The sequence below is a fragment of the Benincasa hispida genome, chromosome 10, assembly GCF_027475165.1.
Source record: "Benincasa hispida cultivar pf3 chromosome 10, pf3_genome.v1.1, whole genome shotgun sequence".
In the NCBI taxonomy this organism is placed as follows: domain Eukaryota; kingdom Viridiplantae; phylum Streptophyta; class Magnoliopsida; order Cucurbitales; family Cucurbitaceae; genus Benincasa; species Benincasa hispida.
In genome coordinates, this window is record NC_143487.1 from 29,150,148 (window position 1) to 29,174,667 (window position 24,520).

At 34.6% G+C, this 24,520-nt stretch overlaps 1 protein-coding gene across 1 annotated transcript; it reads right to left on the bottom strand.

Moving 5' to 3' along the window:
* Window positions 1–22,898: 22,898 nt before the first annotated feature.
* On the bottom strand, window positions 22,899–23,940 carry LOC120069048 (uncharacterized). The gene has a single exon (XM_039020718.2). It carries the CDS (start codon window positions 23,834–23,836, stop codon window positions 23,360–23,362), a length of 477 nt encoding a protein of 158 aa, XP_038876646.1. The 5' UTR covers window positions 23,837–23,940; the 3' UTR covers window positions 22,899–23,359.
* Between the last annotated feature and the right edge of the window lie 580 nt (window positions 23,941–24,520).

Genomic DNA, 24,520 nt, shown 5'->3' on the forward strand with positions numbered 1-24,520 from the left:
GGCATCTTTTTTAAATAAACTAGACAAAGGTAGTGCAATTTTGGAAAAGTCTTTAATGAACCTCCTATAGAACCCTGCATTACCAAGAAAAGAGTGCACTTTCTTAATGTTTTTATGATAGGAAAAGTTAACAATAACATTTATTTTTTCTTTTTCTATTTCTATGCCTCTAGATGATACAAAGTGTCATAATACAATTTCATGTAAAGCCATGAAGTGACATTTTTCATAATTGAGAACTAAATTGGTTTCTATGCATATTTTAAAATCAAGCTCAAATTGTGCAAACATTCTTCAAAGGAATTACCATACACAGTGAAATCGTCCATGAAAAATTCTATGAACTTTTCTACATAGTTAGAGAAAATACTCATCATACATCGTTGAAACATACATGGGGCATTGCATAGCCCAAATGGAATTCTCCTAAATGAATATGTAACGTAAGTGCATGTAAACGTGGTCATTTCTTGATCTTCTTGTTCTATTGGTATTTGGTAGAATCCTGAAAAGCCATCAAGAAAACAAAAATACAATTTCCCGACAAGCTATTCAACCATTTGGTCAATGAAAGGATTGAAAGTAGTCCTTTTTAGTTACCTCGTTTAGCTTTCTAAAATCTATGCACATTCTCCAACCGTTTTGCACTCTCATTGGAATTAGTTCACCTTTATCATTTTTTACAATGGTCATGCCGATTTTCTTTGGTACCACATATATCAGACTTACCCATTGGCTATCTGGAACTGGGTAGATTATTCTGGCTTCAAGGAGTTTGATGATTTCCTTATGAACTATTTCCTTTATCGTTGGATTAAGCCTTTTTTTAGGTTGGACGATGGCCTTTTCTCTATCTTCTAGAACAATCCTATGCATATATAAGGAAGGACTTATCCCCTCGATATCATCCAAAGTCCACCTAATTTCCTTATTGTAGATTTTCAATGTTTCCACTAAGGTACATTCTTGAGAAGATGTGAGTTCTTTAGAAATGATAACTGGAAAAGCATTCTCATCTCTGAGGAAGATATACTTGAGGTGTGAAGGGTGCCACACCCCCTTCCAGATTACCCTCTTAATCTGCAAGAGAATGTGATATCATCCGTTACCAACCATTTCTTGGCACATACTGCCTAACCTACATTCTTAACCTGCTTAGAGAACCCTAGAAAGCATATACAACATACATCATGCTAAGGTTACTCAACCAAACTTAAACCAACCAGGATTTTGCATACAACATATTTACATCATATCAACATACACAGAGTTCAGTGGGTCCTAGCACTCTTCACTAGCCTCTAACATGATCAACACATATGTACAGACATAGACAAAATAAACACCTAGAATGTCATTGTAGTCCTTAACTAGCCTTGAGTCCTTGAGTGGCAAAGCAGTAACACAACTAACCTTTGGGAGATGACCACCACCTAGGGAAAAGGAAAAATTTGAAAGAATGAGCTACTAGCCCAGTGAATGACTTATAAAACTTAATTATCATGCTTTAAATAGAAACTGCTAAGAAAACTCATACTTAAAACTTTAAAACATAGAATCTCCAGAAACATTAAAAAATCACAACTTCTTAAAACCTGGTTGAGAAAGAACCATTTTGCTCAATCCCTCAACCTTTATCCTTAGTTGGTCTGGAGTAACCTCAACACAACTAAAGTCAACTCTACCTATGTGCACGTGGTGATAACTAAGTATCGTCATGCCTTAGGTACTATGGTCTGGATACCTTCTCAATCTCATTTTCCTTCAGTATCGGGTTCATCATAATCATTATGAAAACTTACTCATTAAAATATGTATACATAAAAGCATAGTAACATCAAACATATGCTTTAACATCCTTATCGTAAAATCACGAACTTCTAACGCATGCTTGTAATATAAAGTATATAAATACTTGAACATGCTTTCATAATTTCTTTAAACTAAATCATGCATTAATAGGCATTTTAAAAATCAATTTGCTTGGAAAACTTCCTCATAAATAAAGCTAGCATGAGTCTAAACTCTTAAGTAAAACATGAGTTTACTAAAACATTGGAAAACACTTAGTTTTGTCACTCACAACCTTGGGCATCCTTCCTAGGGCTAATAAACTTTCCCTATTGATGTTAACCCTATAGAAATAATAAACATGTTTGGTCAATGCTATTCCTTGTGAGATAGACTCATGTGAACAAGCTTAACATTAAACCTAGAACACCAACCAATGCATGCCCACCAACGCATCACTCGCCAACGCATACAACACTTAGTAAAATACCTTGGATCAAGTTGCTAAGCTATGTGCTCACGCACTCACTTCTTGCGCCAACCACACTCATCCCATATGTCGCGCGCCTCACCAATGCGTCAGCACTTACTGCCCAGCATAGCTGTGTGCGTCTCCTCACACACTACAATGCCTTGCGCCCCTCAATACAACCCTTGCATAAACACTTGGTGCAACATCTGGCACTCAACCTTGACCTCATGCACGCAATTACCAGCGTCTCCGCCTGGCCTTTCAAGTTGCTTACTTACTCATTTTAAGTAGCTGCCAGCTTGTTCATTGCAAGAATCCATACTCAACTTCAAGCTTAAATTACTTATTCTTCTAGACATTAATTCGGGAAATTTCCTTCTATAAACTTATGCAGGTCTTAACTTACGTACCTTCGAATTTGAGCTTCAAATTCTTCACGGTCTAGTCAAAATTCTTCAATCTTCACCTCTAGCCTTGATTCATCCGAGAACTAGACCTTCTTGAGAAAATCTTCGAATTTCAACTCGATTCCTTATAAGATTTCTTCCGGCAACCCAAGCACTTCAATTACACTCATGAACCATTCAAATGGCTTTAGAATCACCTCCTTTGCATGAGAAGACTGCTTAAATCGAGCTTTGAACTGAGGCCTTCCTTTTATACTAAAATATACATGCTTCATCTTAAGACCAAAGTGCCAGTTAGCCCATTAAGTGGGTTTAACTCTCATAATCTTGATCGCTGGCCCACTCAAGACGGTGATTAAGTTGTGATCTTCCCCTAATCCAATGCATGGCTTATCAAGTTCTTGCCATCGCATAGCACATTTCGGCGCATGCATCTTTCTCAGCCTATGCATGCCTCAACACCTCCTTGCACCATCGCCTAGCATTGGGCTATCACATGGCCTTGCCTTGTCTTTTCGCAGCCAACTAATCTCAATTGTGTGCATCATCGCCTCTTCACCCAATGCATAGGCCAATGCCCAATGCTAGGGCCTCATTTAACGCACACCTCGCCTGGCCATTGCACACATGCATGGCCATAGTGCCTAAGGCATCCTTGCGCCAGCCGCGTGCGTCAACACCCTTTTTAACCTCCACCTGATGCTCGGCCATCGCATAGCTCAGGCCCAACACATGACATCTTCTTCGATCAATAATTAGCCGCCTACTACTTACTTTAATAGCTCATTAAGTGCCCAAATTAACCTCAATGGTACATGACTGCCGCACACTAGGCATCACCTTTCAACGCACAAGGCCAACCAGCCCTAGCTTCCACACTTAGCCAAAATTCCTACTAAGTGCGTACATACCATACCTAAGAGCTTCCACCTTAACACTTAGAATATTTCTTCCTTCTTCATTCATTCTTAAGCTTCTTCCCTAAAATCATAACACTATCATACCCTCAAATCATAACACTATTATAAGCTTACTCTTAAATAACATGCTACTTAACATACTTAAATAACATGCTACTTAACATACTTAAGTAGGGAAAATAGGGCTCAGGGTTTACAGAGGGAGAGTCTTAAGCTCGATCCCTTGTACCTGAGATTCAATAATATCCTTATTAGAAGAATTATCATTCAGGTCAAAATCATTAGAATGTAAGTAAATTATTAATTGAAGAGTCATCATCATCAAGATCAATAGGGGGCAACCAAACAATAAAAAATTTCATCAATAGACAACAATAGTCCATTAAACATATCGCATGTATCTATGGAGAAAAAAGACAAATATTCCTCTGAGAATTTCATGGCATCATATATAATGAATGGCTTTACTTCTCCATCAAATTCTACCGACAAAGACCCTTTATCTACATCAATTCTAGTTTTTGCGAACTGTTACTCTCTCCTCCTCTTTCCCTTTTCTTGTCTTTGTACATAAATCTTTCAAGAATTTAGTGTATCTAGGAATTTGTTGTATAACATTAAGTAAAGGGATATTGATTTGTACCTTCTTGAACATCTCAATAAGCTCTAGGTTGGTATCTTCTACCTTAGGTCTTGCTAATCTACTAGGGAATGGTGCTTTAGGTACATAAGGTTCTACTTTAAAAGGGAAGTAATCACATACCTCGGGAAAAATGGAAGTTTCCTTTGGTTCACTTACCTTGCTCTCTTGTTCATTCATTATCTTTTCTTACTTCTTGGAAGATGATTGAACCAGGCTAGCTTCTTGAGAGGAGGAGGGAATCTTCTTTCCACTCTTAAGAGTTATTACACTTACGTTCGCATGCTCCGGTTGGGCAAGAAGCTTTCCAGAGGACTTGCTTTCTAGCTTACAACGGTTGCAAGCTGAATTATTTGAGTGTTCAAGTTTGAAAAGCCTTGTCTTGTTTCTTGTTGAAAGGATTTTGTGTCTTGTTGAAGTAGTTTCGTTTCTTGCTGGAGTTGAATGTTGTCTTTTTGTAGTTGATGGAGTTCCTTTTGAATTTTAAGGAGTGGTCAACTAGGGATTTTACAACATCCTCTAAAGACATACCTGAGGAAGATGATAAGGAAGATTAGTTTAGGTTTTCAAATTGTCCTTGAGATCCCCACTTGAAGTTAGGATGATCTCTCCACCCTTGATTGTAGGTTTGCCTATGTGGATCGTACTTCCTTTGGAAGCCTTCTATTGCATTCACTTGAGCTTGTGGGCAAGCCTCGAAAGTATGCCCGACTAATCCACATGCTCCACTTGTCTTAACTTGAGGGAGACCACCTTGAACAACCTGAGTAAAAAGAGAAACAAGGTTATAAACTTTCATTCTAGGCTCACTTACCTCTTTGGATTGAGCAATATTGTAGTCGAGAGTCCTTGATTTAAAATTATGAGAAATTTTCGCCATAGTGGATATGAGTTGACTAGCTTCGATCGGCGTCTTGTTAGTTAGAGCCCCTCTAATGATAGCATCAATATTGCTTTTCTCCTATGGAAGTAAACATGAGTAGAAATATTGGATAAGATATTTGATCGATGCAAAATATGTGTCATTAATTCTATCTTACCCAAGCAAATGAAATTTATAATGCTTAAACAACTATTAAAAGTAATATGTAGCTAAAGTGGAAGTAAGAGGTCAATCCCAAGGTCTTTTAATTGGCCAAAGATAACCTTTGAATTAAAAAAGATAGCAATTTGTGGGTGGGGGGGGGGGGGGGGGGGGGGGGGAATTTGTTTGTAAAGAAATTAAAAAGCTAACTAGAATAAAGATAAAAACAATTTTTAACACAATCTTACTTTTTTTTTTTTTTTTTTTGTAGAGAATTGAAAGAAAAAGATTTTTGGAAAATCTTGTTACTAGATTTAATCCTATCATTGTTCTTGAACAATTACTTGAAAACTCAACATCCCATAATCCAATAAGGAAAGACTCTTAAAGACCCATATAGCCAATTAGCATAAATCATGTCAATTAGCCCTAACCTAAGTTAACAAACACTTCCATATAACATTTCTCATTTTCTTTTCTTAGATAGTTTTAAAGGCATGGGTTATCATGATTATGACATTCAAGAAACACAATAGAATAATTTTCAAGAATGATTGAATGAATGTTCTAAATTAGGAAATTCAAAAGTCCTAATTAACACAAGAAAACTTAATTTTTGTAATCTATCTCACCACTATGCAATAGTGCCAAGCAATAACTACATACAAGAATTCAATGGAATCAAAGCGTCAATTATCCTCTATCAATTTCTATTCAAATTCAACCCAAGAACATTAAAAAAATGTAGAAAAATCTAGAAAATATACAAAAGAACTCAAGAATTTAAACCTAAAATTAAGATTTCCCAAGAAATACAATTACCTGGCCATAGAATTGAGAAGCCTTGAAAGAAATTCTTGAACAATTAATCCATGAATAATTTCACAAAGAAGACTTGTGAAATTGTAAGAAATATCTCAATACAAAAACAAATTCATGCGATTTTTCTATCAAAAAAATGTGTATCTTTCTTGTTCCAATCTCTCCCTCTCTGTTAAAAATCTTGAAAGTGAATAATTTGTATCAGATGAGGGTCGCAACGAATCAAGGAGTTCGATGTTGGCTTGTGCAAGCATGCGCACACGTTTTTTTTTTCCATCAACTTCCGGGGCGTTGCGACGCTGGGTGAAGCGTTGCGACACTACCCTGTTTTACAGCAAAACGATGCATTCTATCTTTCAGCGTTGTGGGGAGCGTTGTGACGCTCCGAGTATTGCTGAAGCTTGTTGATTTGTTTCTTTTGAGAGGCAATGTGGTAACTTGTCTTGGTTCTTCTTCTAAAGTGATTCTTTTGGTGTAGGTTAGCTCAATTTTGCTCCAAATTTTTCGAAATAGCTCCATTTGAGTCAGGAATGGAATTTACCTATAAAATAGACATTTTAATCAAAGAATTGAAGTATAATTGAGGGAATTAACATACAAAACATAGTTCTTTTAAAACCTATCAAAATACCCCCAACTTAGCTCTTGATCGTCCCGAGCAAGTTGAAAATTGAAGTATGCATTCATTCAAGCAAATATGAATTGTTTATTATTTATTCAAAGTTTCATTCATTTATTCAAATTGATTTATTCAAGTTGGCACATTTTCATCCACTCATTCAAATGGTCTATACATTCAATTGTCTTATAAAATGAATTGATTCTCATCTCTTTTCTCATTAATTAAGGAAGTAAGAATGCAAGCAAGCATTTAGAAACTTAAAGTTTTGCTAACAAAAAGTTTAAGCTTATTTTGAAAAGAAAAAGTTTTTTTCTTATAAAGTCATAAAATAAAAGATTACTAAGTTTTAGTTTACTTATAGGCCAAAACTAGTAGAAAGGTGACATCCAACCTTCAATTTCTCTTCGCCCTAAACTGGCCCGATTATCAATTTAAGATATACCTAACTTGCACTGGAGAGAGGAAATTATAATACAAGGGTACCTTTTTAAACTCACGCACACAAAATGTAATTGTCATTTCTTTTACCTAGAGGGATAACGTTCACACTCACACCGCCGAGAACCTATCGCTCTTTTCTCGTGGGCCCTAACTAGACACGATGAAGGTAGCTCTTTTCACCTCTATCTATGTACATACACGTTAGTGAAAGTTATGTTAATTTTGTTGTGTTAATTCTGTGGATTTACTTATTCTTTTATGCTCGCAAAATTTTCTTTAGAAGGCCATATTAATTTCTCTTTGTCTAGACTTGCTACTCTAACAAGATGGTTGTTCTTAAACCAAATGTTGTTCTATCATTGTTCTTGAACAATTACTTGAAAACTCAACATCCCATAATCATTTTTTTTTTTTTTTTTTTTGTAAAGAATTGATAGAAAAATATTTTTGGGAAATATTGTTACCAGATTTAATCCTATCATTGTTCTTGAACAATTACTTGAAAACTCAACATCCCATAATCCAATAAGGAAAGACTCTTAAAGACCCATATAGCCAATTAGCATAAATCATATCAATTAGCCCTAATCTAAGTTAACAAACACTTCCATATAACATTTCTCATATTCTTTTCTTAGATAGCTTTAAAAACATGGGTTATCATGATTATGACATTCAAGAAACACATTAGAGTAAATTTCAAGAATGATTGAATGACTGTTCTAAATTAAGAAATTCAAGAGTAAGTCCTAATTAACACAAGAAAACTTAATTTTTGTAATCTATCTCACCACTATGCAATAGTGCCAAGCAAGAATTACATATAAGAATTCAATGGAATCAAAGCGTCAATTATCCTTTATTATTTCTATTCAAATTCAACCCAAGAACATTAAAAAATGTAGAAAAATCAAGAAAATATACAAAAGAACTCAAGAATTTAAACCTAGAATTAAGATTTTCCAAGAAATACAATTACCTAGCCATAGAATTGAGAAGTCTTGAAAGAAATCCTTGAACAATTGATGCAATCCATGAATAAATTCAAAAAGAAGACATGTGAAATTTTAAGAAATCTCTCAATACAAGAATAAATTCGTGGGATTTTTCTATCAACAAATATGTATTTTTCTTGTTCCAAACTCTCCCTCTCTGTTGAAAATATGGAAAATGAACAATTTGTATCAAATGAGGGTCGCAACGTTGTGACCGTACGAATCGAGGAGTCTGACGCTGGCTTGCGCAGGTGCGTGCGCATTTTTATTTTTTCGTCAATTTTTGGAGCATCACGATGCTGGGTGAAGCATTGCAATGCGACCCTATTTTGCAGCAAAATGGTGCATTCTATTCTTCAGTTGTTCTTGGGTTACCCCATTCGAGTGCATTCCATCACATACTAGATAAAATTATTTCATGTGTTTGTGTGGATCTTCGTCGAGTTATCCTCTAAATATAGGCAAAAGATGCACAAGTTCGGGTTTAAGTTCGAAAGGAACGGTAGTCTATAGTACACTATGCACAATGGTTGTTGATTGTAATTCGACATTGCAAACTCACGCAAGGTTTGCTCCTTTACTTCTCCCATGATGTTTTTTTATGTTGGTTCCTCTTCTTCTTTTCTTATGTAAAACCGTGAAATTTCACCTAAGTGAATTAGGTTAGAATTTGGTTAGTAGGGAATAAGGATAAAAGAGGAGGAAAATGGATTAAGTGTTGAACTAGACCTTAAAGGCTAAAACATAAGTTGTAGTTAAGTGAGATTTTAAGAGACAAAATTTTGGCTAAGTATGAGAAGCATGCGTTGATGTCATGCATTGGGATGAATGTGTGCAAAACAATGGACTTTCCATTTGAAGTTTAAGCGATGACATTGTCATTAGAGGTTAGGCGAGCTTATTGACTAAGGGTTGAATGCATAGAGACACCATGCATTGGTATGGAATATGCGGCCAAGACACCAAGCAATGAGTATTGTGCTCGGCAAGTCCATGATGGACGCATGGCGTGGGTTGGTCGAGCGATGACATGGAAGAATTATCTAGGCCCATGAGGGACATGTCAAATGCAAAGTGTTAGCCGAGAGTGTGTCATACGTTAGCACGGAGCATGCGGCACACAAAGACTTGAGAGATTAGGGCAAGGTATTGGCCAAGGCAATTGAGGGTAGTTGATCGCATGGGTGGACAAGGCAATTTCCTTGCATTAAAGCCATGCGATGGCCTAAGTGTGACAAGCGCAAGCGCCAAGAGTAAGACGTGTAGGAAGGAGTGTGTGGCCAAGGAGAGTCTTGCGATGGTTTTGAGGTTAGTGTGGCACAAAAACGAGCCAAGCGATAGACAATGTCATGCGATCAATAGAGGTATGCAGCCATGAGATAAGTCATGTGTTGACAAGGAGTGACTTAGAGAGCATGGTTAAGTTAACAACTCATCCGGACAAGTGGCTGACAAAGGAATTTTTGGGCTTGAACCAAGGTGAGGCGGAAGCATGAGAAGACATGCAAAGTGAGGGACATACATTGGCTTGAGGAGTATAAGACACTTCAGGGCAGAAGTGTCAAGAGGAGGTGTTGGCAACACAAGGGAAAGGAAACTAGACATGGAAAAAAGGAGGAGGTGTCAAAATTTGGTGGCCTTTGGATGCCTATAAATAAGGAAACTTAGGAGGCTTAGATTTCACAAACCATTCGTGCAATTTGAGAAATTTTGGTGAGAGAGTGTTCAGATGGGAGTAAAGTAAAAGACTACCATTTGAATTGGAGTTATGAGAAGAGAAGAATCGGCATTGGAAGGCAAGAGGCCCAGCTGATCGCAAGGCCAGGCACGCGCAGACACCCATTGCCAGGTGTCACAATCGCACTTTCTGAAGCTTCACTTAGCGATTGTGCAACACTTGTTCCTACTCATGAACAAGTCAGCCAATTCGAATACGAACAACTAACGGCACACTGGGTGCCTCTCGCAACCTCCGCCCCCATTTTAGAGAAAACGGTTTTAGAAAACGGGTTTGGAGAAAAGGTTTTCGCAAACAGTTTGATTGTAAGAATAGAGAAGAGAAAGATTGTAGTAGGCTAGAAAGTAATAAGCAACAACAACAGCTTTATAACATACTATTTAGGGGAAAGTGATGGTTAGTCTTATCCCCATATAGTGCATTCTGAATAAAAACACATCCGCTACCCTTGCATATGGAAATGGGCGAGCGGTCACTCACTAAGAAAAGTACATATAAATCTAACTACCTAGCAAAAGAAAATACATAGGATGAAAGCATAGTAAAAGGAGGTTGAGGCGGTCATGCGGCAGTGGGCAACACGCCCTGGACAAGCATGACCGTGACATTCTCCCTCACCCAATTGGTTGACATCTCCGTCAACCTACTCTGCTCGAACTTAGCATACTGTTGAGCAACTGCCTTTGAGGCCTTCCATGCGCTCCCAACGAACTTCTTCATCTTGGAGGCTTCTCCACTTTTTTAGGAACTCTTCCTAGCCAGGTCCTCGTTCTTCCGCTTTATCGCTCCTTCCCACAAGTCTTTCATTGGCTTTTTCTCCTACCATTCTCTTCGTTGTGGCTTGCAGATGGGTCACCACCCTACATCTCTCCTCGACATGGTTGGGATGATAGGTTTTTAGTCTACTTATGTGGATGACAGGATAAATCTCCATTCACGATGGTAACTGCACCCGATAAGAGGTTTTCCCAACCCTTTTGATGATTTCCACTGGTCCTCTAAAGTTGCTCACGAGGCGATGTTCTCTCTTCCCTCGACTTCAAAACTGTCCCAGGCACAAATTCACTCGAACCCAGTCTCCTGGTAGGAACTCTCGTTGTCTAGGCTTTCTTCTTATCCTTCTTTTCCTCTATGGAGTCAGGGACTTGTGTAAACTGTCCGGCTCAACAACCCGACACTTCTCCAAGACACGCAGAATGTCTTGGGTTCTTCTTTTCCAAGATTTCGACTAACTCGTAGGTAAAGTCCTTCTCCAACTAGAGGGTTAAGATCATCCTTATCCCCTCCAGCCGTCTAATCTCAACATGCACAACGGTGGGTGTAGACCCGGTGATCACTAACATTTGGTGAGGAGTATCGATATTACCTTGTGCTCAAGAAAGAAATCCATTCCCAACACCACATCAAAGTCATCCATCTTAACAATCACGAAATCGGCAAGGCCACTCCAATCTCCCAACTTTATGACTGTCCTCTTTGCCATTCCTGTAATCGGCAAGGCCTCAAAGTTCACAGCTTTCATTTTACCTGTGCCTCCTTCCCAATGGAGATTAAGTCGTTTGGCTCCCGAATCGACCATGGTACTTTTGGCCGATTTATGGTTAACCCAAGCATTAACATACATTAGTCCGCCTCCATGGGATCCCTTTTCTTCCCCTACATCCTTTTGGAGGGTAGCTAAATATCTCAGGGCCCCAACCTGTGGGGTTTTATCTTCCTTTGCTTGTACATTCTCGTCTTCTACCTGAACAGCTTTGCCTTTCCAGTCTGAAGCTAATGAGGCTTGAAAAGCATTAAAGGCGGCTCGTTCCGAAAATTTGCTCGCCTTGTACGAACCCTTGCATATATAAAAGAATAAGGGTCGATAAAAATTCTTCTAATTCTGCCCTTGCCACGTATTTCCAGTCGTCAGCTAATGAGGTCTACTATCCCCATTGTTGTCTTTATCTTCCCCACTGTTTCTAGATGGGCTCAGACCGTTGCTCTTTCTCCTCCTGTTAAGGGATCTCGAGTGTTGCCTCATCTCTTGAGATTCATAAATCAAGTTAAATAACTGTTCGACCACTGTGTATGCGGCTGGGAGATCCTGTATTCTCTGCTCATACAGCTTTGTTTTTGTCCACAGTTTCAAGCCTTCGACAAAATAGAAAACTTTGTCTTTTTCGGACATGCTCTAATGTTCAACATCAATCCAACAAATTGTTTCACATAGTCCCAAATAGTATTAGTATGTTTCAATTCCCATAGCTTGCGTTTTGCAAAAATCTCAACATTTTCGGGGAAGAACTGAGAACGCAACTCTTGTTTGAGTCTCTCCCACATGTCGATGGTACACCGACCCTCCTGGACCTCCATGAAATGAAATCTCCACCATAACTTGGCATCCTCTGCTAGATGCATCGTCGCTAGGGTGATCTTCGATTCTTCAGTCGCTGTGTACTTAGCTCTAAAGTACTGTTCCATGTTAAAGATAAAATTTTCTAGCGCTTTTGCATCGCGAGCCCTACAGAAGGGCTTAGGCTCGGGTACTTTTACCCTTTTGAATTGGGTTGCACCCCCCAACTAGGGCTTAATTTCCCACCGCTCTCATGGTGAGGTTAAATTTTACACTAATGTCTGCAATCTTTGCCCAGATGACATCGATGGTGGCTCGAAAGTCCTCAAACATTTCGGTCACCATCTGAATGATCGCTCTTTGCGAGTTATCTAGTTCTTTGACATACTCTTCTATCGGGGCAACAGATTCCGACAAACCATCCCCATGCTCGAGAGGCCTATCCATCATGGTTTTTGCCTCTAGAGTCTCAATCCTTGGCAACAATTCTCTAACGGGCATTTCGTCTAAGCGGCCAGCCACCGCATCAATTTCATTGGCCTTGTCGGCGACTTCCTGTAACCAAGTCTCTAGGAACCAAACCTGATCGGGACTTCTATTAAATAGACCATTTGCTCTTCAATCTCGACCGATCGGTCAATATGGGAATTGCCCAACTACTTTGTAGCAAACATGATCGCAGCTTTCTAACTCTACGAGCCGACTTGGGCTCTAATACCAACTGTCACGATCGCACTTTTCGAAGCTTCACTTAGCAATTGTGCAGCACTTGTTCCCGCTCATGAACAAGTTAGCTAATTCAAATACAAACAACCAATGGCACACCGGGTGCTTCTCATAACCTCCACCCCCGTTTTAGAGAAAACGATTTTAGAAAACGGGTTTGGAGAAAAGATTTTCGCAAATAGTTTGATTATAAGAATAGAGAAGAGAAAGATTGTAGTGGGGTAGAAAGCAATAAGCAACAACAACAGCTTTATAACATATTACTCCGGATATGGGGAAGTGATGGTTAGTCTTATCCTCATATAGTGCATTCTGAACAAAAACACATATGCTACCCTTGCATATGGAAATGGGCGAGCAGTCACTCACTAAGAAAAGTACATATAAACCTAACTACCTAGCAAAAGGAAATACATAGGATGAAAGCATAGTAAAAGGAGGTGGAGGCGGTTATACAGCCATGGGCAACACGCCTTGGACAAGCATGATCATGACACTAGGCGCGCACGGACTTCCAATAATAAGTGCGCGTGGATGCTCATCAGCACCCACGATCCTGCGGCTGAGCGCCCAGTGCACACTTGCGTGCATCCCACCGCCAAGCCCTCGCGCGCACGATCACCCAGCGCATACCCAGCTCTATGCGATGCTCAGCACTATGTCCTGCCCACTCTGTGTGAAGCCTGATGCCCAGCTGCGCACGACAATGCCCACCTTGCAGCCACAATGCCCATCAGCCTGCAAAATAACCTCCAAAGGCTGTGTATTGGGAAGTTAGGCTTATTTTGGGTATTTTAAAGGGGTAGGCTGGTTATTTTATTTTAAAGTTTTTTTTTTTACAAAAATGGAATTGTTGGAGGAATTTTGGACTAATTTGGGATTTCTTTGAAAAGAAGTGGAATTCAAGGAAATTCGAGTCAAAAGCTGTTCTAGAAGAACTCTTGAGAAATAACATGAGGATTGTGAGTGATTTTATTATTTTCGTATGTTTGAATTGTATATATATGTTATATATATATATATATATGCAAAGTTTGGAAATTGGCATGATCGAGAAATGTGTTTTTCTGGATATTATTGGTTGATGTAATTCATGTTATTTCGCTTGTTGTGATTTGCATTGGAAACTGGGATTGTACCCTGGGAAATTATTAGCATGTCTATAGTACGTCTAATGGGATTTTGTCGACATGTGCACATTCGACAGGCTATAAGGGTACTAGGATTGTTTCCACATCATTCATATCGAGAATTCACGGGAACACCTAGGGAAATACATGATCATGCCTTCCCTTCGGGACTCCATGATCTCATAGGCAGTGCTATGGGCTCATACTTCTTGGCAAAGACCTCGATAGACTTGCCAAGATGTACACTTGGGACTTTTCATTTGTCCAAACATCGTTCATGTGTCTCCTTAACATTTCGGGTGGCATTGGCAGGTGGGACTTGAGGACACTCTCAACTAGGACAAATCACAGGTCATCAATGATTAAAACTATATTGATAGTGTTTTTATGTAGCGTAGTTATCGTCATTAAGTTTATCGGCGGCAAGCATGTTTACAATATTAGACACCATTTTGAATATTGTTGAAACATACACCTTATCTATATTAGTTACACAAGCATTATCCATTTTAAACAACTAATCAGTTTAGCAAAATAAATTAATGCACCCTATCTATTTTACAATGATGCTTTAGTTGGGCAAGGTAAAAGCCACAGTAGGGTGAACCGTTATCCTTTCACTGAATTGAGACTATCTCAACCAATAATTACACCAGAGCAACTCTTAGCCCTATAATTATCCATCACCATTGTTTGGTCCAAAAAATTGTTAACTAACTTAACATTTTTCTTGTAAGTGTATCCCCTCATTTTAGATTCTAAAGTTCCGCCCAGTGAGTCAATCATAGGGAAAAACTGATTGGAGAAAAATAAAGCAATTCTATCCATTTCTGGAGTTTAAGTAAAAGGTCATGCAAATGTCATCCATAGGGGGACACAGGCAAAGGTGTCTCGATGTCAAGCATGAAAGTTTAATACAAACTAATGAGAGAGACCGTGGGATGTATTGACATGCGTCCCTCTCTCACTTACTATAAACACTCTCTCCATTCACCTTGTTATTGATCGATACAAACACCACCCGTAGGGGGACACAAGCAAAGGTGCCTCGAGGCCGATTAAAGATCTCACAGTGTGAACTTTTAGGGAGAAATGTGATAGGAAAAATAAAGTATCATATACCTCATTTTCCTCGCACTGACCTAGAGTTAAATAAATTAGAAAAATATGGCAAATTATTTTTATTAAGTGATTGTTTATTTTGTCCAATGTAACATTTACTTTGGATAGTTAAACAATATTGATTATTATTCATTACGCACTTTAATGAACTTTAATCAATAATTGCATGCTTGTAACAAATTTATCTAATTTACCTTCCAGTTTAGTTCCCAGGTAGGGATGTCCGTTTCCATCAGCTTAAATACCCTAGCCTAGACAGAACCGACCTTAAACAAAGGTCCCTTATCTACATTTGTTACAAATCTAATCTTTTAATATTAACCAATTTAATCTTATTAAACTGATTAAAAGCTTAAATATATTTCTAATTATTAGAAATAATGTGATCATAGGTCTAAAGTGAATCATATTTTAAACTATTAAAAAAAATTATTCTTAACCTATGTGAGCATGCAATTCTTTATTATAGATTTTAATTTCTAATTTCATTTATTTATAACTATTATAAAGAATAAATTAAACCTAAGATTGCATCTTATGACATACTCTGTAAGATTATAATATTTATAAATTACCTAAAGTAGTCATGCTTCATGCAATCTCATTTTCATTACTTAACATACATAACATTTATATACTAAAGTAATGAAAAAAAATAATAACATACATCCAAACATTCTAACTATATATTATAACCATTATAACATAAATGATGCATGGTAATGTTACTAATTCATGCATTCATATATTATAACTTTTATATCATATGATGTGTGATCATGCAATCAGGTAAATCATGCAACTATATTATAACATTCATAATATTCATAACGCATAAATAATGCATAATCAATGGTGGGATTTTCTCTATATGACACATGCATAATATAAAATAAACACATTTTGGATCGAGATTGACTTCCTAACAATTAATTAAATTATCATAACATTTATATTAATTTAATTAATTAAAACTAATTATTACATTAATAATTAAAGAAAATAAGTTATTGAACCGCCTAGGAAAGAGCTAAACCGCTCGTGAACTGAACCGTGAATCGTGAACCGCTGATGAACCAGCTCCAAAGTGCACATCCCGTCTCTCCACAGAAACTTTTCCCGTTCGCCTCGCGTCGGAGCATCGCGACGTTGCTGTACAGAAAGCTTTTGTACAATGCGTTTCTGCTCTAATTTTTCTCCATTTTGGCCTCAAAACCTCTAGATCCTCGTCGGAAAGTATCACGAACAACTTGGACTTAACAAATTACAAATTCAATTGCAATTACGCCCAAAAATAAAAGGGCCCTTACGTACCGAATTGTAAAATAAAGCGATAAGCGAAAGCCTGAAAACATCCAAAAATGCATAATCAACAGCATCATATAAATGCATAGAATAACATAAATCCCACCATAACTCTGAATTAATTTCGAAAATAATTAAAATGGGACTAGAAAACCTGGCTCTGATACCAATTGAAAGTTTGTGAAAACCCTACAGAAGTGTGATCGAATCCCAATTCAATTATTTACAGCAACATTAAATACAGAGGACGGAAGCATTGAATTTTATAGCATGCTAAGAAGAAAACTAAAGAGAAATTTAGGGTTTAAAGATTACATACCTTTGAAGTCACAGATCTTCACGAATTCTTCTCCGCTCACGAACCTTCTTGGACCATGAACTCTCAAGAACACAATACTGCCAAAAAAATCCAATATGACACGATCACCGGATTACCTCGATATTCTCTGTAGCTTTGAGCAACCATGAGAGGAGTGGCTTCGTAATAAACTTGGTAGAGGGAGAGAATTATCTAGAGAGAAATCAAAACGTAAAAAAAGGTCTGGGAGAGTACACACGTCTTCTGCACGAGACTAGTGAGGAAGAATATCTCACTTAGATTAACCACCCCACTTAAACATTAATATAGAGAAGGGAGAGAGTTATTTCCATAACTCCCTCTCGTTAATTAATTCAAAGTTTAAAATTAAAACCTAATTTTAAACTTTACTTAATATATATTTATATAATAACCAACTTACTATGTAATATATATTAAACTATATGTTATATCTAATATAATATATAATTATAGTTTATTGTATATCAAATATAATATAACCTATCGTTTGATATTTTCTCATTTAACCTATAATATTTAATATGAATCAAATGCATACTAAATTTAACCTATAGTTCTTTTATGAATCAAATTCATATAATTAATATTTGAATGATATTCAAATATTTATTTCCTCTCCAATATAATTTTATATTATAATGTATCAAATACATTATTTTAATTATATCACATATAATTAATTTATATTAATTATATCATATATAATTAATTCCCTCAATTAATTTGAACAATTCAAAATAATCCAAAATTAATTTGATTCTCATTAATCCCAATTGAGCTACCAAGGAGACCTTATGGACCTATAGATTGAAGTTTCAATGGTACTTAATTAATTAGTTAAACTCTTTGATCAAATTAACCTATTTTTGTTAACTGCCGATCATTTTACTAAAGACCAACAGTTGCACACTTCGCACTACATATATATTTTGTGTCCATTAGATATAACCAATTAACGATGCAATGACCCTTCACAAATTGCTCGTAAGTACAACTTGTCCAAAATTACCGTTTTGCCCTTATAGTTACATCTAATTTCTTAAATACCACTAATCCTTCTAAATCATAGTCCAACTATGACCAAACCCCTCTCAAGCCAAAAGATAGCGTGGCGCCAAATTGTTTAAGTCCCGGAATCAGCTTTTAAGGGAGCAATTTCTCAAACACTAGGGAAGAAGTGAATTCCTTCTGTGTAGTTGCGTTCCTAGCTCCCCAATCAAACGAATCTCCAAAATGGTAGGCATATTGAGTTGGTGAACTGGCTACTCTCACCCATAATTCATAGGCAGAAGTTCATAACTCACTCAAGATTCAGGTCAAGTCAACTATAGTCATCCTGGTGAAATATAAGTCTCTTTCTATCAACGGTATTATATAGTGAACTATTCATTTTGTGGTCCGGTCTTATACAAATTCTTTGTATAGAACACCCTTGCTCACATGTCTCCACATGAATGATTGGGATAAGATCATTTGTAGCACTTTACAACAATTGTAACAACTACAAAGCGGGTCGTATTTGTAGTGTCACTAGGATAAGGTACTCAGTTTTATCCATCTACTATAGACCGTTTAGATTATCACTTAAATACGACCTATCTGTAGGGGTCCACATACATGTTTAAGTTACAAAAGATAACCTTAGATCTTAGTTTATTGGTTTTGTGGGTTCATGCTACTAAATGTCAAATAAAATTCCTCAAAATTTAGTAGATAAATAAATTGTTTGTACATTACAATTACAAATTACAGAACCCACGAGATTTAGAACATCAACCGCAACGGCATGAAGAAAGTGGGCGAGGAAATAGGACAATGTTGTAACACTATCCACAACGTCGTGACCCTACGGAGATTGACGGAAACCCAGCTTCCGTGCACATGTACCTTACTACAACCGAGCATCACATCAGAGTTACAATGCTCATGCAACACTTAAGGTTTTGAAATCGATAAGAGCGTTGCAACGCTATCATTAGAGTTACAACACTATCATTAGAAGAAGAAGAAGATGATGATGAAGATGATGAAGATGAAGATGATGAAGATGATTGAAGATGAGGAAGATGAAGATGAAAATGAAGATGAAGATGAAGATGAATCAAATCTCAAAGATGATGAAGAAGAAGTCGATCAGGAACAAGCGAACGATGATGAACAAGAAGAATTCGTTGGTTGAAGTTCAAATGAAGAAGGGTAGTTTAGAAATTTTTAAAAAGTGTAAAATGTTATTCAGTGTTGCTATTTCTCACTTTTTTTGCTATATGGATAAATAGTTTCATTTTTTTTTTTACTATTTATAACTATTTCCCCTAATATAAACCAATTTTAATACTCATGTGTCTTTTTCTCAATACTCATATCGATGTTTATGTAAATTTCACCTTGAAAATGAGTTTTTTAATAAATAAATAATAAAAAAGAGTACATTTTAAAAAAATTTAGAAACACGTTTCCACTTTGTTTTAAAAATTGATAAAAATTAACTATAATGAAATGAGCGGTAAAATTCAAAACTAAAATGCCATTTTAACATTTAAGAAACTAATACATAAATTTGCTATTAAAACAAATTGTAGATTTAGAGGATAGAAGTCAACTCAGATGAAGTGTTTAATAACATTTTTTTTATATATAAATAAAACTGTTTTAGAATTAAAATATTATATGTATGGTTAACTTTTTTAAAATATATATATATATATATATATAATTATTTTATTTTATTTGCTTCGCATTCAAAATATTTTACTAAAGAATATTAAAACAAATTATGTTTGGATTAACTAGAAAAAAAATATTTAAAAAAGAATCAGTTTTATTTTTTATTAAAAAAAATTGTTTAAAATACATTTGGAAAATCTTTCAAAACTATTTTGAAAGACGGTTGAACATTTCAATTTTTTTTTAAATAATTTATTTTTAAAGTTAAACATGTAAAAAGTTAAGTCAAATTAAATCAAATATACCTATAAATTAAATATATACTCACAATTAAGAGATGTTCATCTTATTTGTTTTTAGTATAATATAAAAAGAAAAAATTGGAAATTATTTAAATATATTAAATGTCAATTGAATTATGTTCAATTTTAATTTATTTTAAAGGAGAATAATCTTATTAGTCGTCTTTTAAGTACAAATAAAAGTTGGAGGATAGGAATAGTGCCACGCGGGTTGCACATTTGCAAGGATCCAAATTTCCAAAATTTTTATTGTCGGTGATGCTTTGTGGGAAAAAAAAAACAAAATTATAAGTAAATCGATAGGCCTCCACCGATCCATTTGCTGTTTGATATTTGTCCCCTTTTTGTTTCGCTATAAAAAAAAAACAAAAAAAAACAAAAAAAAACAAACAAACAATGGAAAAATATACTAAATTTGTCCCTTTCTTGATGTGTGTAATTGATACAACTTTTAAATTTTAGAATATATTTTGTTTGGATATGATTATAAAAAATTATTTTAAATGATAAAATTATTTTTAAATATAAAAATATATTGTAGTTAGTTAGTATGAGATACTAATAGACAGATGTTTTGTTATATTTATAAATATTATAGTTTATTTTATCATATCATTTTATCATATATATTTCTTGGATATGAATACTAAATGTAGTTTTAGAAAAATTCTAAAAATATTTATGCTTTATAGCAAAAAATTCTAAAAGTATTTGGAATTTTTGAACTTTTTGCTATAAAATGTAAATATTTTTAAATATTTTTTTATATTTAAAAATACTCCTAATTAAGGGAAATTCTTATAAATAAAAGAATGGAAAATTCTTATGAATAAAAAAATTCCAAAAATATTTATACTTTATAGTAAAAAAATACTAAAAGTGCTTGTATTTTTTGAACTTTTTAATATAAAATGTAAATATTTTTAAATATTTTTTATATTTAAAAAGACTCCAATAATTAACTTATGTTCTTAGATACACCTGATAATTAATGTTTAAAAGTTAAATATCGCTATTTGTTTTACTAATTTTATTTTTGAAATTAAAAATTAAATAATTAATTCACTAAATATATGAGAGTAATTAACGTACTCATAAGTTAAACTCGGTATTTGTTAATATTTTATATTAATTCATTATTTGATCACTTACAATGAAACAAATTAATATTTGTCAAACGTTGATTAAAATTTTAATTTATTACTAAAATAATTAATTAAAGTTCTAATAATAATATAAAATATTAATTAAGATTTATTAAGTTTAAATATAGGTTACTTTCAAATAAAGGAAAATAAGATAACTTATTTATAAATACAACAAATTTTTACCATACTTAAAAATGTTTTTAATAGTTTCCCCACATAAAACAATTTTTTTAAAAAGGTATTGAAGTAAATATGTGGAGTGGAGGAATCAAACATCTAATTTTGAGGTTGATGGTACAAGCACTCGATCATATAAAAAAATTACCTTTTAAATAATATATTTATATTTAAAAATTAATTAAAATCAATAGTAATGATAACTCAGGTTAATTATTAATCTATTAGTTTATATTTTTAAAGTCCACCTATGTTAAAGATATTATAAAACTACGTCAAATAAATTTTAAATTTTTCTAAATAATAGTATCTTGATTTTTTTTAAAAAAAATGAAATCATATAAATTAAATGATTTTTTTCGATTAAATTATGAGGAGAGAGAATCGATTAAATTATGGAATAACTGAGTCAATGGCTGCACATTGGACTGCATATAATAACCCGCTGGCAACGATTGTGAGCCATCATCACCGACACTATATAATATCATTTAGATTACCACCAATTTTCAATATGTTTACCTTTTTTTCCCCTTTTAATTTCTCATATCCTTGTCATAAATAATACACAATATGAACTTTCCTTGATCTATTTTTCGAAACCTTTAATCAATTCTTTAATAAATTAATAATTGAATTGCAAGCAAATAGTGAATTTCTTAGATATATTTGTTTTTTTTTAACCCCTGCATTTTTTTTCTAATGTCGACCAAAATGTCAAAGTCTTAATTTACGAAAATTTTAATAAAAATATCGATAAAATTTCAGTTTCATTGGATGTTTTTGGAAAAGTTATAAAAACGAAAAAATTCAAAAAATAAATTTAAATTTGTAAACAACCATTTTATGATTATTAAACAAATTGACATGTTTATTATTTGTGTTATATTTATATTAGTGGTATTTTGTTGCTTAATTATTATATTTTTGTGAATTTTTCTACAATATAATAGAAATATCGATTTACCCCTTATGTTGATATCAAAATCATGAAAACGTTAAAATATCGATAGAAATATCGACGTGCCAATAAAAATTTAATACGGAAAAAATTTATTGTAAGTCATATTTAATAGAACTAAGGAACAAAGAAAAAAATATTAATATTTGATTCTCATTTTATTGCTTGCCTAACTTTATTCCTATTTAAAAGTTTTACATTGAGATTCAACATCATTTCATTTATTCAATGGTAGGGCATGCTATTCTTGTTCCCAAATTTTTAATAGGTATCTATATCGCTATTTAAATATTTTTTTTGCCGTCTCATTTTTATTGAATTCCTAGATTTTAAAATGTTACACATTTAATTTTTAAACTTTGATTTTGATATTAATTTAGTCCCTAAGTTTCACAATGCTATAATTTTACCTTGACATTTGATTTTTGCTTCAATTTAGTCTCTACATCTCACGATTTACACTTTTAACCTCGATTTTTCCCTAAATATTCACTTTTCGTCTTTTGGAATTAATTGATATTAATAAATTAAAAATCGTTAAGAAAATTATAATTAATTAAGTTTCCCTATTTTTATCACTTTTAAAATTAAATTCAAAATTCCACTTCTAAAAAAACAAGGATTTTAATTTTAAACCAGGTACTATAAACTTATATTGATCCAATTTAACCATCACTCCCACTCCAAATCTTTATTTGAACTTTTTTAAAGAGAAAAACTACATGATATTAATAATAGATGGGTAGATTCAAACATTTAACAATTTAATCAAGATTAAGTCTTTATTAATTGAACTATGAAATTAAAGAGAGTATATTTTATCAACAACACAACATTTAAAAGTTGTAATAATAACAACAATAATAACAGTAGTAATACAATAACATTTTTACATTTGACCCTCCGTAGTAAAAAAAAAAAAAAAGAAGAAGAAGAAGAAGAAGAAGAAAAAAGGAATTAAAAGTAAAATACAATACAAAAAAAATAATAAAAGCACCATTATACAAAATTAAATCCACCGAAATATAAAAAAATAATAATAATAAAAACAATTTACCACGTAAAAATATAACAATCTAAAAAATGACAACCATATCCCTAGCCTATTTAAGTTCTATATTACCTGTTTCGCTTGGATCCAGAGCAATGCCGCATCGTCAAATGGGAACCCTAATCGATCTTTGCATTCGCCGGCAAGAAATTACCATAAACAAAACGAACAATTCGATACAAATCAATGGAGGAAGAAGGTAAAGAACGATGAGAGATTGATTTGATTAGGTTCTGATTCCGGCATTGTTGGGGAAATTGAAGGATTTGTACTTGCAGGTTGTTTGAGGGAGGCCAACGTCGGAGCCGATGAGCTTTCTGATTTCAGATCTGAACTTGAAGAAGACGTGTCTCCAACTACCTCTGTTTTGAGATCCAAGGATCTTGGATTCCTCTTCGTTCATTTCGAGATCTTTGGCGAAGATAGGTTTGCGAGAGAGGATCCAAGCCCAGCCCCAGTCCCACCACTTTCTAACGGAGCTGCCGGCGAGATCTCCGATTGAGGACATGGACTTGGATTTTCGAATGGCCCATGCGGTTGCAGGGGAGGAGATAGGCTGGATTCGGAGGGAGAGAGAGGAGAGGCGGCGGCGGAGGGTTTGGTCGGCGGGGGAGTCGGTGTGGGAGAGAGGGAGGGCGTCGGGGAGAAGCCTGGAGGGGAGAAAGGAGCGAGTCTTGTGGAAGGTGTGGACGACGGAGGACATGGTGAGGAGACGGCGGAGGGGAAGGGAAGTGGAGAAGGGGGAAGTGGGAGGTTGGGGGAAATGAAAATGAGAATGAGAAGAGAGTGTTTTTTGTGTGTAAAGAACAGCTGGATCACAGGCTGTTTTATTCGCTTTGCGGTGGGGGTGGGGGGTGGGTCGTGGGATGATTATCGTGGGGCCCTTTACACCTTTCACTTTCTTTTTTCTTTTTCTTTTTTTTTTCCTTGACAAATTTTGTGTGAATTTAATTTTTTCTTTTCAAATAAAGAAAAATAGATCACGAATAGACTACTATCTATCACATATACACGATAGTATTTTTTTATTATGTATAAATATTAAGGAAAATATATCGCAAATAGACATTCATATTTAATAGACACAATAGATATAAATAATAATCTATCATTATGATATTTTATTATTATATATAAATATTTTTTTAGTGATTTTGTCATCTAAAATATTTTTTTTATGAGACTTATTTATTTGTAAGTCAACCAAAATTGAGATAAGTTGTAAAAATTTTGTACATAAATTAAAAAAAAAAAAAGAGGGTAAATTTTGGGTGAAACTCGTAGAACCTTGAGTTAAGTTAGCCATTAGCTAGATTATCGGCTTCATACTAATGTCATCAAATGGTGAAGTCTGTTGAAATTTTTACATGTACTTTAGTATGGAAGT

What these genes read in the sequence shown, in the direction of transcription:
- LOC120069048 (XM_039020718.2), bottom strand. Translation starts at nt 23,836, where the DNA reads ATGTCCTCCGTCGTCCACACCTTCCACAAGACTCGCTCCTTTCTCCCC.